The 16,739-nt window shown below is 37.8% G+C and overlaps 1 protein-coding gene across 1 annotated transcript in view; it reads left to right on the forward strand.

Annotated features, from left to right (window-relative positions):
- Positions 1–16,739, forward strand: part of ADGRV1 (adhesion G protein-coupled receptor V1) — a 269,354-nt gene that overhangs the window by 117,232 nt on the left and 135,383 nt on the right. The window contains exons 78-83 of the mRNA XM_064735976.1: positions 5,719–6,126; positions 7,172–7,356; positions 8,415–8,664; positions 8,819–8,958; positions 9,627–9,787; positions 10,048–10,148. Of these exons, the coding sequence (XP_064592046.1) occupies positions 5,719–6,126; positions 7,172–7,356; positions 8,415–8,664; positions 8,819–8,958; positions 9,627–9,787; positions 10,048–10,148 (1,245 nt within the window). The remainder of the gene's footprint in view (positions 1–5,718; positions 6,127–7,171; positions 7,357–8,414; positions 8,665–8,818; positions 8,959–9,626; positions 9,788–10,047; positions 10,149–16,739) is intronic.

Genomic DNA, 16,739 nt, shown 5'->3' on the forward strand with positions numbered 1-16,739 from the left:
ACCCTGGGAACAGTCAACCTGTTGGCCTCCCCTTTGTGCCTGGGAAGATCATGGAACAGATCCTCCCAGGAGCTCTGCTAAGGCATGTGGAGGACAGGGAGGAGCTTGGAGAGAACCAGCACAGCTTCACCAAGGGAAAATCTGTTTGACAACCTAGTGGGCTTCTCTGATGAGATGACTACATCAGAGTGCGCGGGGGCGTCCACGGCCCTGGAATCCGGCTATCTGGTGAGGGGCGAAGGCCAGGGCCCCTGCGCAGCTGAAGCCAGCCCCCCTCGGCGTCTTGGCCTCGGGCTGAGCCGGGTGATAGCTCGGAGCAGCGCGATGAGAGACGAATTAGGAGGCGACCACTTGCTGGGGGAAAACTGTCGGTTTATTACAGAAGAACCAACAAGGAGGGGAAACACCCAGCAAATGGCCCCGAACAGGGGACAGGAGAGGGTTTTAAGAGAAAAGGGGGGAAGAAGGCAGGGAAACCCAGCTATCCAATAGAAATACATATTTGGAGGTACGAAACATAACTGATATACCAAAGTAACCCACTGTTATAAATCATAGGAGGGGCTCCGGGGCTACAGCCAACCATAACTCCCAGAGAAAAGAAAATTCTCGAAACCTGGGAGGAGAAAAGGAGTGATTGACTGAGCCCAAGGAGGAAACAACTTTCACTTTATAAGAGAAACCAGGGGAGGAGCAGTTTCATTTCCATAGCAACCTAACTGACAGGGTAGCAGCAGGAAGTTCTCCTGCTGCTCTCTTCTCTGGGAAAGGGAGAAACCATTTAATACAGAAAATGGGGGGAGCAAACTAACAAACTTAAGAACACACCACAGCATCTCCCCGTTTCTTATCAAATAAAATTAAAATTTTAGACAGTCTATGCAACTCAAAAGGAAGGTGTCTGCGGCTTGTCTTGCCAATCTTCGCTTTCTTCGAGCTGGAGTTCGCTAGCCCACTTATGTTCTTGAGCCAGCTCCGTGGATCTCTCTTCATCTGAATCTCCTCCGGCTTCTGAGGAGAGGTCCTTTAGCTCGAAATGTTCCTCCAGAGGAAGTGCGGCATGATTGACAGTCGTTGAGGTGGCTTTAGCTATTAGTCCTTTGATCAAACTATGGATCAGTACGATCAAAATGCAAAATACAATCAAGCTCAAAACTACTTTACAAACTGATTCTAACACCGAACTGGCCCACCTGCTAAGGCCCCAACCCTTGAATATGTCCCCCAGCCAGTCTGATGTCTCTTGCCTGACCTGATGGACGAGGTCTTGGAGTTTTTTGATGGAGTGTGTGGCGTCCTCGGCCTGAGAGGACAGGATCAGACAGCAGAGTCCCTCAAACTCCTCACAGTGATGGTGATGGAGCAGCAGTAGAAAATCTATTGCTGCTCTGTTTTGGAGCGTTGCTTTCCTTGTAATTTCCTCGTCTTTAAGGAGGTCGTATAATGCGGCTGAAGTATAATTGGCTTGTTTAACCACCCAACACTCCAGGCGGCCCAATTCACCCAGAGATTTCGCCACCGATAACCATGGCAATAAAATGGTAAAGGCGACGGATTTAGAATGAGACCAATGGGTAACTTTATCATCACAATCTTCAGTGAGATCTTTAAGATCTCTTTTAGATCTGGCCAATTCGGATGCGATGTTATTCCTTTTCTCATTGATAATTTGGGTGATGTTGGGGGTAAACAGCGTCAGCCGGCCAAATGTGCACGGCCCTCCGATCAGACCAGAGGGGATGCCTGCCCACGCTCGATCGCCACAAATCAAGAACACCCCCCTGGGAAGGGCGTAAGGGGTCCGCTTGGTAGAGGTGGGGCCCATGATTTTTAGAACAGCGCGGTACCACTGGCTTGCTTGATATTGTTTCTTTGTCTGCCGGACTACCTCACTGCCCTTATATATGGGGGCATAACTATATTCAAACTGAAAATAAATTGAGGAGTTGGCGGAACCGAGTAGATGCAGCTCTGTGGGCTCGGAGGGCGCAGGACTCAGCCTAGCTACTCTGCTTCTCCAGGCATTACTGGGTTCAAAACTGGGGAGGAAGGTTAGGCTCTGGGCCAAAACGGGCGAAAGGGCAGACTGGAAGGCAGGGGGGAACTCGCCTGGGGAGAAAGGGATCCCCACAAGGTAAGACGACATCGGGGCTTCTGCTGCGCCGGTGTCGAGGCATATACTGTCCTGTCCTAATGATTGGGCCAAGGCACGCCAGACGTTGATTTTTGGCTGGGGGATGACCCACGGCTCTGCAGGTGGCAGAAGGAATCCGCAGGTCATCAGTACGGTCAACAACAAACAAGGATTGAGAGACAGCGTAGTCAATTCGAAGACCATTCGGGGAGATAAAACTGAAATGAAAGGAGAGCTGTAAAAGTATGCAGGATTCACAGATATGGTTCCTCCCCAAACAACCAATTTAAGTAAAACTCACGAGGGGTTATGGTTGGAGCCGGGGGGGGAAAAGGAGGAAAGGTGGTATAAAAGGTCAAGGGGTGGAGGAGAAGCTGGGGGAGAGGGTTCTTCAGTAACTGGAGTGAGATCTGGAGAGAATGAGGAGGATTGATGGGATAGTTTCTTCCGCCGACGCCAACATGCTTGCTGGACCTGTGGTACTGCCTCCTTCTTGATCCCCTGCTTCGGGACGAAGGGTTACAGATGTCATTTATCTGGGCTTCCATAAAGACTTTGACACATAACTCACAAGATCCCACTCTCTAAATTGGAGAGAGATGGGTTTTATGTTGTATTTGAATGGGCTGTTATTTGATGGATAACAAAGTGGTTGGATGGTCACATCCAGAGGGCCGTAGTCAGTGCCTCAGACTGTCAGTGACAAGTGGTGTCCCTCAGGGATCTCTATTGGGACCAGTGTTATTTACTGCCTTCATTAATGGCATAGATGAAGAGATTGGGTGCACCCGTAGGAAATTTGCAGATGAGACCAAGCTGAGGGGTGTGGTTAACACTCCTGAAAGATGGGATGCCATCCAGAGGCACCAGGACAGGCTCAGGAAGTGGCCCTAGGGAATCTCATGAGGTTTAACAAGAGCAAGTGCAAAGTGCTGCACCTGGGTCAGAGCAGCCCCCAGTACGGGCTGGGGATGAACAGATCGAGAGCTGCCCTGCCCCGAAGGACATGGGGTGCTGGTGAGGGGCTGGACATGAGCCAGCCATGGGCACTTGCAGCCCAGAAAGCCAAATGCGCCCTGGCTGCATGCAAAGCCCTGTGGGCAGCTTTGGAGGGAGGAGATTCTGCCCCTCTGCGCCGCTCTGGTGAGACCCCACCTGCAGAGCTGCCTCCAGCTCGGGGCTCCTCAGCACAGGAAGGACATGGAGCTGTTGGAGCAAGACCAGAGGAGGCCACTCAGTTCATCAGAGGGATGGAGCACCTCTGCTGTGAGGAATGCTGAGAGAATTGGGATTGATCAGGCAGGAGAAGAGGCAGCTTTGTGCTGACCCAATTGCGGCCTTCTAGTGCCTAAAGGAAGCCTACCTGAAAGTTGGAGAGAGACTTTTGGCAAGGGCACGTAGTGACAAGAAGGAATGGCTTAAAACTGAGAGACAGTAGGTTTAGATTAAATATCAGGAAGAAATTCTTTACTGTGAGGGCGGTGAGGCACTGGCAAGAGAAGCTGTGGATGCCACATCCCTGTCGGTGTTCAAGGTCAGGTTCAATGGAGCTCTGAGCAATCTAGTCTGGTGAAAGTTGTCTCTGTCCACTGCAGGGGCTTTGGAACTAGATGATCTTTAAGGTCCTTTTCAACCCAAACCATTCATAAAATCATGGCTTTTATGATTCATTTTATAATTGAAATTAATTAAATAATATTAAATTAAATATTTGATTATTCTTTAAAGTAAATATCACTGTGATTAGCATTTTTTCAGGAAACAGTCAAACATTTGCTGAGCCTAGCTTCTTTGGTTTTCCATTATTAAAAGAAATTTTTCTTATTGCATTGTCAAGAATATTTTTTTTTAGCAATATCTTTCAATGGTCTCAAAGATTATGGTCAGCCAGGCATCTAATATATTTTTTCTTTGTTCTAAGGCTCTTGTGAGCCTTCAATTTTTGAGGCTTTTTCATCTGAAATTTTTATCCTGATGGTTGTATTTACAACATCCAGATAGCAGGACACTTGTTCTGTTAAGGTACAAAACTATTATTAGTACCAGAACATATATAGGAAAAGAGAGAGGAATTATTCAAATTTTATTCAATATTCTTGGAGAACTAAACAGAAAAATGGTTCTTCTTATCAAAAATAGCATGTGCTAAAGTAAATTTTATCATCCCCATTGATTTTTTTGTTGGATTATGCCCTTTATGTAAAATAAACGCCATAATCCAGCAATTTTTGAGGTGTTTACATCTGAAGTACAAGACTCTTCTAGCTGCTGACACTTTTTTCTCTTAAATGCACACCTCACTCATTATTGTTGCAGCTGATGAAGTTTCTCCTTTAGCAGATTGCAAAAACATGATTCCTGCCACTTCCCTAGTATGTGTGAATCCACCATCAGGGCACAGGTTACAAGAGATGCTCTTTCAAGTTTACCATTATCAGTAGTAGTTAACCTGATCAACTTTGAATATCTGTGATTTTATGCCTAAAATCATTGTTTTGGGGGTGAATTATTATATACTTACCCTTTATAATAAAATTACCCTTTATAATAAAAGGTTCTGCATTCTGTTGTTATATTGAATGAACGTCTATTTTAACTATATAGGTTTACACTGTATTTCCATCCATTTATTATATAGTAATTGGCCAGTGTTTCAATTAGATTGTATGGTAACAAATTTTCACATTTATTCAACCTAAGAATTCTCTATAATTTAGCTGTTAAATGGAAAAGAAATTGCTACTGTCCAGGGGGCTAGTATTTCACAAATAAAAATCCTAATTTTATTCAGTAGGAGACCTTTACTTAGGAGTCAGTATACAAGCTGCCCTTATTAAATTAATATATACTTTTGAAGAAATAATACAGTTGAATTATAGCCCAGGTTAGTTTCCTCTTAAAGAAAGTTTATTATATAACCAGATGTAATGTCAAGGCTATGGCAAGTGACAAAAAGAACAAGACTTTGAAGAATGAAACAATATCTGCAAACCTCATGGAAGGTAAAACCAGTGTTGCTTCACAAGGAAATAAGGACATGTAGCATTACTGAATATATGTATTCTATAGCATTTGCTTTGCCTTTGTATTAAATGGATTATTCATCTTTTAAGTATGTATTCTGGAACTAAAAATACCATGAATTGATATTGATTTGGACATAGATTTCCAAAACTTTTGCTTTACTTTTATTTCGTTTTCTACGTATTTGTAATGCTTTTCTCTACCCTAAAGTGAGGAACTTTGTGCTGCAGTCGTGGTTTTACATTAACCATTCTGGAATTCACACATGTGCTAACATTTCTGTAGTATTTATTCACACAGCAAGTTTTGTGGTTTTTGTTCTGGAAAAGAAAGAGACCCTTTTTACTATTGACAATACATAATTCTTCTCCTAGGTTTGATTGATTACTAATTCAGGGAGATAATTATTTTAAATGCAATAATTTCATCTCTCATAGCTGCTTTTTGAAAGAGGACTTCTTTTTTACACATTTTGTTTTTAAAGTACGTTCTACAGCAGGTGGTTTTGTACAATTGCATCTATCATAATGTTACCTAAAACTCTTTTGGTTTGTTTTAAGGAACTACAAAAACCTGAACCTATTGGACGGACCTTCATATCTCCAGCTGTGGCAGGACAAGATTTTGCCAGGTCTGAAGGTTTATTGACTTTTGAACACGGACAGAGAAATGCATTCCTGGATGTGACCCTAACTCCAAAGACAGGATCTTTAAACCCATTTCCTAAACGTTTCCAGGTTGTACTTTCTAATCCCACAGGCGGTGCCAGGATAGATGATGTGTATGGTATTTCTAACATCACCATTGTCTCAGATTTGGACTCCTTGCCAGTTTGGGGACTGATTGATCAACTGCATCAGCCTCTTGATGATGGCATTTTATACAGGATCCTTCAGAATCTGAATGTCAAAGTGGCTACAGAGACTACAGAAGAGCAACTTACTGCTGTGGTGCATATAATAGATAAGGTAAACACATCCTGTTTGTTCTTAAATGACTAATGACATTAATTAGAGTATAATAACACAACAAGACACATACACACACACATATATATACATGTACATACATACATACATATATACATATATATAAATATATATATATAAAGGCAGATCACATCCACAGCAGTGACTCAGAAGCACAGACTGTAAAAGTGGAAATTGGGAAGTCCCACAATCAAGGAATGAGTTTGTCTACCACTAGTTAGGAGGTGGTAAGAATTCAGAAATCAAACAGGTTGAAATGAGCAACTAGTATTAATTTTGCATACATACTTGTAGCTCTAGATTTTCTACTGTGCAATTTTCCTTTTGGTGCTGCAGTTTCATAGAGCTTATTATGTTTTCTTGACTCTTGGTTCACACCTTTGTTGCTTTTAGGCCTGTCACAATCCCTGCTCCTATCTATACAGCAGACTGCAGTCAACACACAAGCAAATCCTACTTGGGCCAGCTGGAGTCTACTGTAGTCAAACCAAGCATCAGTCTTTTTTCCTCCAGTAGCTTAGGGAATTGGGTTCTCAGGGTAGCTGAGTGCTTAAGCATTGCTCTAATTTCTATGAAAATTATGGATTAGTTTTATGGCATTCTGTCTCTTCTGGATCCTTGGAATAATGCATAGAAGCTGGAAAATTTCTAAATACCTAGATACAAAGCATTATTAAAAACCCATTCATTTTTGATTGCTGACATAAAGAAAATGGAGAAAATAATTTAAAAACTTCTAGGATTCAAAAATATTTGGTTTGTGAAAGAATAATTTCTTTAATGATTATTAAACAAATCCTTTCTTTAATAATCAAATCCCCTAGTAAGCATATCTTTATGTAGTTTTGACGGACTGTGTCTTATGCCTTGGAAACTCCTATGTGATCAGGAGTTGGGAAAAATATTCTGAACTTTCAGTTTCAGTATTGAAATCCCAGAGAAGATACAACTAAACTATTGAACATGAGGAAATGTTACAAGCAGATTCCTTTGTGTAAAATGTTGTTTGATTTCTTCTCATTAGGTTACAGGTGTAGGTGAAGAACTGTTACTCACTGATAAAAGCAGAAGTCTATTCTATGAGATACTCTGTGCTCTGGCTAGTCCAAAACGCAAGGACACACAAGGATATAGCCTGCTTGCTGAGGTGACTGAGAAGTTTGCTTTTTCTCTGTTGACTGGGATAAAGTGTGGATCACCAGGAGAAAGGTTAGTAAGCTTGAATTCATAATATGTTTTGTAAATACACAACAATTTACCAGTATAGAAAATCTAAATTATATTTTCAGAAAAGGAATTTATCTCCTATCTAGTATGTTACCCATATGTGAATGAATTGTTACAGTGTCATAATCTTGCAAAGCATTTTGTCACACTGCCAGTACATATAGTGCTTTGTAAGACTGGGTGTAACACATAACTGTTACTTTGGTATGGGTTAGATGTGGGAATATGAGTCAGGAGATCTGATATGTATTGATGCACCTCTAGCTCAAATATTGCCTGGAAAAGTATGCATTATTCTTGCTAAAAAAATAATATTATATTGTATGATGCAGAGCTGTGTTCTAAGCCTTAGATGAAAGTTGACAACCCAAAATTTCTACTGGCATTTTTTAATTTGTATGTTCTTGGTTTTGCTCACTTGAACATTGTTTTAAAATGTTTAAAGCTACTCGTAGTTTTAAATTGCTAGTTTTGTCTCCAAGAGCATAATAGCCTCATCAAGCTAATGGGCAGGAGAAATAGGTGACTAAGAAATCGATTATTCTTTTTCATGAGACAGGTGGTTTTAAACACTTTGTTTCCCCATTGGGGATCTAATAAACAGCTGGTGGTGGAATGTGCGTTCAGTGTTTAGAACTTAAAAGTTAAAATTCTTTATTTCATGCATTTTGCATCATCTGTTGGGAAAAAAAAATAATGCAACATCATCCATTTTAATGCCTCCCCTGTTTTTTAGACTCCGTTCTACATCAAGTTGTATCAATGAGTGTTTTGATAAGCTAATTCACTATGGAAAGGTTTTAGTTGCAGGTCATAAGGAGCAAGTCCCAGAGAAGAAATGAAGATGCTGAAATATGTAAAAAATTCAGCCTTTTTTTTTCTCACAGAAACTGAAACAGTGTGCCAATTAAATATGACAAGTCTATAAATGACAAATTAATAAAGTACTAACAAATCACAAATATATTTTAGAGTCATTATGTGATGAATAGTGAAGCTTGGTCCCACTTACCAGCCTTATTGCTTTTCCATTTCCACAGAGGCAAAAATATCCTTGACAGCTGCCCATATATTGCAATAATGGCTCACAACTGGTATCCTCAGCAAATCAATGGACATAGATTTAATGGTAAAGATGGAGATTCTATTCAAGTACCTGAACATCTACTAGAGGTCTCTGTAGTATTACCATCTCCCCAAGAAGAGAACTGTGAATCTGTACAGTTCACAGAATACAGCAGTCAGCAGTGGTTTCTTACTGGAGATAAAGAACTTACCCTGAAGAACAAGGTTTGAAGATAATGCAATTTTTTTTGCAAGAATTAGTTTTAATCTAGATATTGCTCAAAACTTAATAAGCGTTTCATGGTTATCTCTGATTAAAATGAGCACTGTGTTGAATCTTAATTTTAAATATATCTTTACATTGCACATGTTGTTTCAGGTTCTTTCAATGAGCTTGAAGGGTCAGAGTTCACAACCTTTGAAAGATAATAGTGAAGTAATTTATCGTATTTATGCTGAAGGAAGTCGGATTGTTCCACAGAAGTCTCTGTGTCTCCTCTGGAATCAAGCTGCTGAAAGGTTATTTTATTATTGTGTTTAGTTTTACATTTTCTACCATGAATCTATGTATTTGTGTAAAATGTGATAATGCCAATTAAATAATTTGCAAATATAAAATTGATCCATTTAATGTCTTTTTAATTTTTCTGGCCATTTTACCAGTATGTAAAATGTTTTTTATAATAAAATGAGTAGTTATTCTATCTCAGATATTTCTCAGACTTCCACCCTTTTTTCATCAAAATACTATTTAGATTGTATAATGATGCATTAGGTTACAGTGATTAAGGCCATAAATCTAGAATTGCATCAATGAATGTGTTAATGATTTGGAGATAATAACATTCTGTATCCTGTTGAAGTCTAGTTGATTGAGATTTAATTTCATTAGACCAACTGGATGATATCAGCCTGCTATTGATACAAACTATTTGTTTTCAGGAGGAAATGCACCACAATCTACCTGTATGCTCTCCTTTTATCTATGCACATATTCCAGTAGCAATGGCTTAGGCTATCCTCACCTGTGGTATGACTTATCCTTTTTCCAAAACCCTTCAGCAATACTGAAAAAAACTCAACAAAAACCAAAGTTGGTATTCCAGGAATACAACAAAAATTTTTAAGCCTGCTTAAAATGTGAATTATGCAAGTCCATTTCCAATTTTGTGAAATTTGTTTTGCAGCTGGCTGTCCGATAGCGGGTTCTGCAAAGTGGTTGATGACACATCAGATTATGTGGAATGCTCCTGTTCTCATATGTCCATTTATGCAGTTTATGCCCAAACAGATAACTTGTCTTCATACAACGAGGCTTTTTTTTCTTCTGGATTCATCTGTATTTCAGGTCAGTTCATTTAAGACAGTTTGCTTATTAATAGCAACTGATGACCAGTAAAACTGGTTGATTGATTATTAACATTTTTGGTAGCTGATGACAATCTTTTTATTTAGTGCAATACTGAATGAATGTTAACTAACTTCATGTTATTAGAGGTGCCATCTTGTCTTTGAGAAATATCTGCTGGATAATATAGCACAGTTTATTAGTCTAAACTTAAATATGCCTTATTTTTTGAAATGTTTTTCATTATCATTTCTGTGTAGGTTTCACTTTGGCTATCATCTCCCACCTTTTCTGCACCAGGTGTGCCATGTTTGCAGCTAAACTTCTCACTCATATGATGGCTGCTTGTTTGGGTACTCAGGTAAGAAAAAAGGCTGAAATCTCAAAATGTAGAGTAAGTACATGTTTGCTTTCCTTTTCTTCACTTTCATGGCTGTGTATGAACAGACCTTCTTCAGTGTAAATGTTTTTGGAAAGCATAAAGTTTCAACACATGACACCTAAAATTAATGCAATATTCATGTGCTGTGTTGGAAATTCAAGTGAAATTACACACTGTCTGAGAATATTTAATGAAAACTGATGGATGATATAGCAATGTGAGAAGACATTCCATGTCTGGAATGCTGTGCTCAATTCTAACTTTTGAAGGATTTTGAAAGTTATTGTCTGTTTGGGCCCACAGGCTTTTCTGTCTGTGACCTGTTTTTTTTGTTTAAATACTCTACATATTAACTTGTATTTAAATACTCTACATATTAACTTGTATTATCTCTGAAGAATAATTCCTGAAAATAGCTGCATGTTGTGTGTAAATTTAATAATTTTAATTACAGAGGTGCAATTTGTATGGTTCTAAGTAATTTTGTCATTCATCCTCAATCTTTGAAATACATCATTCTTCTGATCTCTTCTCCTTTGCCATGCAAAGATTTTAAAAGTTTAAACCAAGATTTTTGAAAGATGATTTTAGCAGGGTAACTGCTTAGCTAGTGAGCTAGTTTGGAGAAGAAGTAAATACTGTTTGGCAGCAGTTTTGTCAGATAAAGGAAGGTGGTTTTTAGTCAAGAGTGAAAAGACAGTGTTTGACAAGGGAGAACTGAATTACTGTACTAGCTGTTCTGAACAGCTCAAAGAAAATCTTTGCACAGTTTACCTGTGTTGTGAACTAGCCTGATTAGGTAGCAAAAATTTGACACCTCTAGGTAGATGACGTATGTGCAGCTGTAGCTACATACAAGCATTTGGTTACTATACATATGATAAAAAATTCACAATGTAATTGAAAATTTCATGAGTTTGCTAACCAATGACTCTGTACATTTAAGACAGTTTTAACTGAGAACTTACTACATGAAAATCAGCTCTTCATAGTTTAAATACAAAGAAAATGTTAGTATTTTCCATTTCTATCTACTTACCTTTTTATTAGACACTGGATTTGTAACTCTTAGCTCTCAGGCCAGTCTAGAGAATGAAGGAAGCTTGTGTTTCTTTGTGTTTATATTTTTATGCGAAAAAAAACAAAACAAAACAAGACCCCCCCCCTCCCCCAAAAAAACCTCCAAAAGCCAAAAACAACCAACTGGGAATTTTTTTGTGGCATTTCCAGTGTTTCATACATACAGAAATAATTAGTTTTTCTCTAATATCTGCTCTAGGTGTTTATTAGGTTTGTAATTTTGATATTATTTTTAAATTGCTATCAGTGCACTTGTCTGTAGATGGCAGTCAAATCTTCTCAGCGCATTGCTCAGAAACTTGCTGTTCCAGGGTGTGCTGCTTTGTAGTTTCTCACAAAACTTCATTTCTCCGTCAGTGATGGGGAATGGTGATTCAAACATTCAAGCTTCATTTCATTCTTGGAGTATCGAGGGCTGCCAGCATTAATGGAGCACTTGTAAAACATTCAAGAGTAGATGTTTCCAATGAACTCCATGTGTTTGATGGAGCTCATTGGAAAAACATAAAAGCCTAGATATTTATGAAACATTTTTTATTCCTTTCAAGCAGAAGTTCACATAACAATACCCTAAATACACAAAGAAAAAAATTTCTGGGCTGAGATTTTCAGTTTTAGAATAAATATAGGTGAATTTTTGAGTATTCAAAAAAATTGAAGTAGTATGAGAACATACTTCACAATAACTGTCATACTAGTCAATAATTTTTTTCTTTTCAGAGCTATAAACCTAGATTACAATCTTAATAGGAACAAGTGTTATGCCTACCTTGCTTTGCCTGAGAATTCCCAGGCAGAATGCATGAATAAGGACTTTGTATATGTCTTGTTTGTGTATACTCTGCTTGATGCATCTTGTCCACATTAAACTTCAGGGGCCATTTCCAGAGTGCATGCTGAGTATTAGAAATAACATGAATGTACTCTAAATTCTCTGTTTAGACTTCTTGTGAGTGCACTGTTGAGCTGCTTTCCCTATGTGCAGTAGCCACTTCTCGGGAATATTTAAACATTCGTAGACTGCTTACAGCAATTACTGTGTACAAATGGCCTTCCATTCTTATGGCCAGCAAAGCAAAATTAAAGTCCAGTCAAATAGAAAAAAAACTGTGTCATCTTATTTTTGTCAAACAAAAAATTAGTATTTTCTAATTTATCCTGTCCTCAAGCTTGTTATACACTACTATGATGCACTAAGCATCATCACCTGTCACTGCAATAACTACCAAACTGGCTAGGTCAAGTGGATCCTGGCACTGACTTTGATGGAAATGCATGATGAAGAATTATGTTACTCTGTTTAAATATTTCAAAATTGTGTTACTCAACCTGAGCAGAAATTCAAACATACAGTTATGTTTTTCAAGAAGCAATAGTGCATACCATCTTCTTTTAAAGAAATTGTTAAACATTTATTTAAAAATTATAATTTGCATTCTTGATAGAATTGTTGCTTTATTATTTGTACTCTTACAGATTTGGACAATTCTGCCCGAAGATAAATTTTAAAGATGCGATAAAATCTCCAAGAGATGATGAAGGAGCAGGATATGAATGAGTGAATGAATGAATGAATGAATGAATGAATGAATGAATGAATGAATGAATGATCATAAGAGCCTGTAGCTTCTGCTATGATAAGAAAGTGAAACTTTACAGAAAGAGTGAAATGGTGCTTCAGCTGTACTGTTTTAATCTTAACTCCTCTCTTCCAAAATAAGGAAATTCTTATTTTCCCCTACACAAAATCAAAGCTCAAATGAAATTGATATATATACCTGGATAGGGGGACCTTGCAAAACATGTTCCAAAATGAGATTTCTATAGTGATTCTTTATACCATCCATCACAGAGACAGTTTGTGACAGTGAGTGACTGAGTGCCTGTCCCTCTCCTGGCAGTAGGGAAAAGTTTTGATTTTAATTCAGTCTTCCCCTATGGTAAGCCTGAGCCTTTTAGTCAGCTCCTGAGAAGTCCTAGTTAAAGGACTGTTTCTGAAGAAGCTGAGAGGTACAGAGTTCCACTAAACTCCAGGTCCATATGAAATATGAAAGTTCTATGGAACAGCAAGCAACAAATATTTGTATGCATTACTTTAAAGTTAGAGCCCAGTTTCCCAGAGTAAGGGAGTTTGTCTTTGAGGAAAACTAGGCCTGAAATTTCCTTGCTCTTGATTTCCTTGCTGTAACCTGACAGCAGCAAATAACGCTGATGAGATACCAACAATTCTTACTTGCAAGATTTGAGAGGAAATAGAAAAGAACTGTATACAGTGATCCAGAATTGGTGCTCATTTTAGAAATTTGGCTCTATGCTAATGTGTTTTATTCTGTTACTTTGTGATTTGAAATATTTCAGTAAGAATTGTGAGTCCTATGTAGTCTTTTTCCACCCTTGTTGTCAGTGTTCCTATTTTTGGGATAATAAAGTCTAACATTTCTCATTTATAGAAGGAAAGATTCTACAGATGTTACTTAGAATGGAAAGTGGAAAAGATTTTCACTTCTGTTGGAGTATTGGAAAGCACAGCTAGCTGAGATACTTGTTGGGTATGTCAGAAGGGGAAGGTGTGTCAGTAAAAATGTTCATGTGGATAAGCTGCTTTCACCAGTTCCCTGCATATCATTTGTATCACAGTAAATAAATTTTACTTACTTTATAACAGTCATACTGTACCAGGGGATACAATCAATGTTCCCCTGTCCTGCTGAAAACATGGTCCCCTGTAATACTGCAGACACTGACTCCTGGATTCTTGCCTATTTTTTGTTACCATTGCAAAAATTAGGACCTAACCCTTTTCTCCAGGGACTATTTTCCTAGGTTTCAAACTGACTTATTTAATTATTTACTAGTTATAAATTATTTACTAGTTATTATTAAACGGATTTATTTACTTATATACTAATTATTACTGATTTCAGTAATTCCTACCAAGTCAGAGCACAGTTCATACAGCTTCTTTCAGAAACAGTTTCAGTCTAATCATAAGTAGAACTATTTGGGAATGGGATTTAAATAAAAGACAATTTCATTCAACATAAACTGAATGCTTTTATAGCAAAGGAATACATTTTATGATCAATGAGGATTTGTGAGCCAATTACTCCAAATTTCTATTTTTGAGTCTGCAATATCCAAGAAGAATCAGTCAAAGCTGGAGCTAATCAGAGATTTTTAGTAGAAGAGATTGTAATCTATATCAAGATTTCAATAATTTTGTAAGTTATATACATTGATCATGTATATATGCGGATATTTAAAGATGCTGGATGAATAGATAGATAGACAGACAGACAGATTGATTGATCGATTTCAGGTGTCCTTGGGTGTTAGATAAGGTGTGTGAGGTCCTTCAGAATCTGAGAGTCAAGAAATCCTTACCTGGAGAAGTGGACTAGTCAATCATTAGAATATATATTATGCATAATTAAACACTGAGGAAGGACTGCTACCACACAACAACAGCAGATCATTCCTTGATCACTCGGATTTCTCGTTGGGAGCAGACTACTCATTGAACTCCTAATTGCAGAATATTTCCCTTTTCTCCAGCAGAGGGAGTCAATTTACCTGTGAGTTCCATCAAGTGCCGAGTTGCCACAGCTTCAAGAGATTTGATGGCATGATACCGTCTTCAGATACTTAGAGCTAAAGCTGAGACAAAAGTAAAAAGTTCTGCAAATGCTCTAGGAGTTATCTTCTCGGTCTCTGTCTAGGGAATGAGGAGATGTAGAAGCAGCTGAAAAACTTATATCCCAAGAAGAGAGTAGTAGTCGTGGCCAAGTAAATGAGTGTAAGAAATAAATAGGAAATATTAAATTTAAATTTTATGCTGTTTGTTTTTATCTGCCAACAGAGGATTTTGGTGTTTTGCTGATAATCTAGCACTATGGAAGTACCCATATTTTTTTTTACTTTTGCTACTTGTAGGGATTTTACTTACACCATCCTTGTTCATTTTTCTCATGTTGAGCCCCATGTAGTGTTATACACAAGCTGTTAGGTTTTTTATAGATTATCTCCTAGAATTTGCCAGAACTCAGATATATGAGCAATGCTATAACATATGTTAGAATGCTGCCACATTACCTCACACCTCCTGTCTGTGCTACAAACATTTTATCATTTGAAGTATAAGAATATAAGATTTGTATCAGCTAATGCCTTCTAGCTCTTTTTTATTATTCTCTCCTTTTCCCCAACGTCATAAGCAGCTGAGGACCACACACACAGCAGAGCAGATAGAAACACTCCCAGGTTGCCTATTCACTGCTGTTCTTGGTGTCTTTTTGTGAAGCAGGTTATACTGCTGCCTCTCTCTATTTCATGCTTCATTGTAATTTTTCAACTCTTTCTCTCATTTTATGCCTCCTTTCTTCATCTGCCTTTGTTCTGTACTCTCATATGTGCCATTCTGATTTAATATAAAAGTAGTTATCTATTACTTCTAATTAGCAAATCTTCTGTTGCTTTTTTTCCCTGGTGAAGGCTGATGGAGAGAAGGACAGCACCAGTTGCTGTTACCCATAAATTCAGGCCATAGCTGTGCTGTATAATTATGAAGTTTCAAAAATATTCTCAATTTAGCTTATCTTTCAGAGGAAAAATCTATAGGGTTTTATGAGCAAAAGAACTTCAATAGTTTTCCTTTACAGCTAATTAAAATTATAGTAGCCATTGAAACTTTAAGTTCTGTTTTTTCTCCAGTACTGTCACTTTGCTTGCATCCACGTGCAAGAAAGTTTCAAAGGGGTCTTTTTTCCCATTTTGACAGTTTTCTCATTACCTGCTTCATAACTTTAAGACAGCTCAATTCCATACAAAGTAGATTCACAAATCTGTTTCAGGACTTAATTTGGTTATTTGTAGACATGAAACCAGAGCCTGACCTTGCCAGATTCATATGGCAAGCTTATTTTTAAGTGTACTGGTGTTCTGATTTCTTTTGAAAAGAACTGAATATTATTTTTATAAATACCAGCTTACAATTTATCATTATGGTTGACTTATGTTTGTGGTTAACTATGATTAAATGCTTTTGAATAATGCCTAATTTAATAATGCTTAATGATTGAAAATTTTTTGATTAATCAGTAGGCTGTGGTTGAATTTTACATGCTGGTAGATTTGATTTTGTTCCCATGGTCATTTTTCCCTGTTTGTATAGAAAGTACCTTTTGAAAATGATGTTATAGAGATTTATAAGAGTTAAACAAACAGATTACAACATGACAGACTTTTTTTACTTTTTATTTTTGACATATGTCAACCTTTTTTAATATAATTTGAAAGAAAGACACTAATACTAATGTAGATCTGATTAGATTCTGAAAAATTATAATGAAAACCTTAAATGCTTGGAATAACAATGAATAATCAGTGACATTATTAAAAAAGAGTTTGGGGTGTATATTAGCCAGAGGCAGAAACCAGAAGCATGTAACTTATATGTTCATATGCTAAAAAAACCCCAAACTGTGTTCAGCA

This window comes from Zonotrichia leucophrys, chromosome Z (genome assembly GCF_028769735.1).
Source record: "Zonotrichia leucophrys gambelii isolate GWCS_2022_RI chromosome Z, RI_Zleu_2.0, whole genome shotgun sequence".
Lineage (NCBI taxonomy): Eukaryota > Metazoa > Chordata > Aves > Passeriformes > Passerellidae > Zonotrichia > Zonotrichia leucophrys.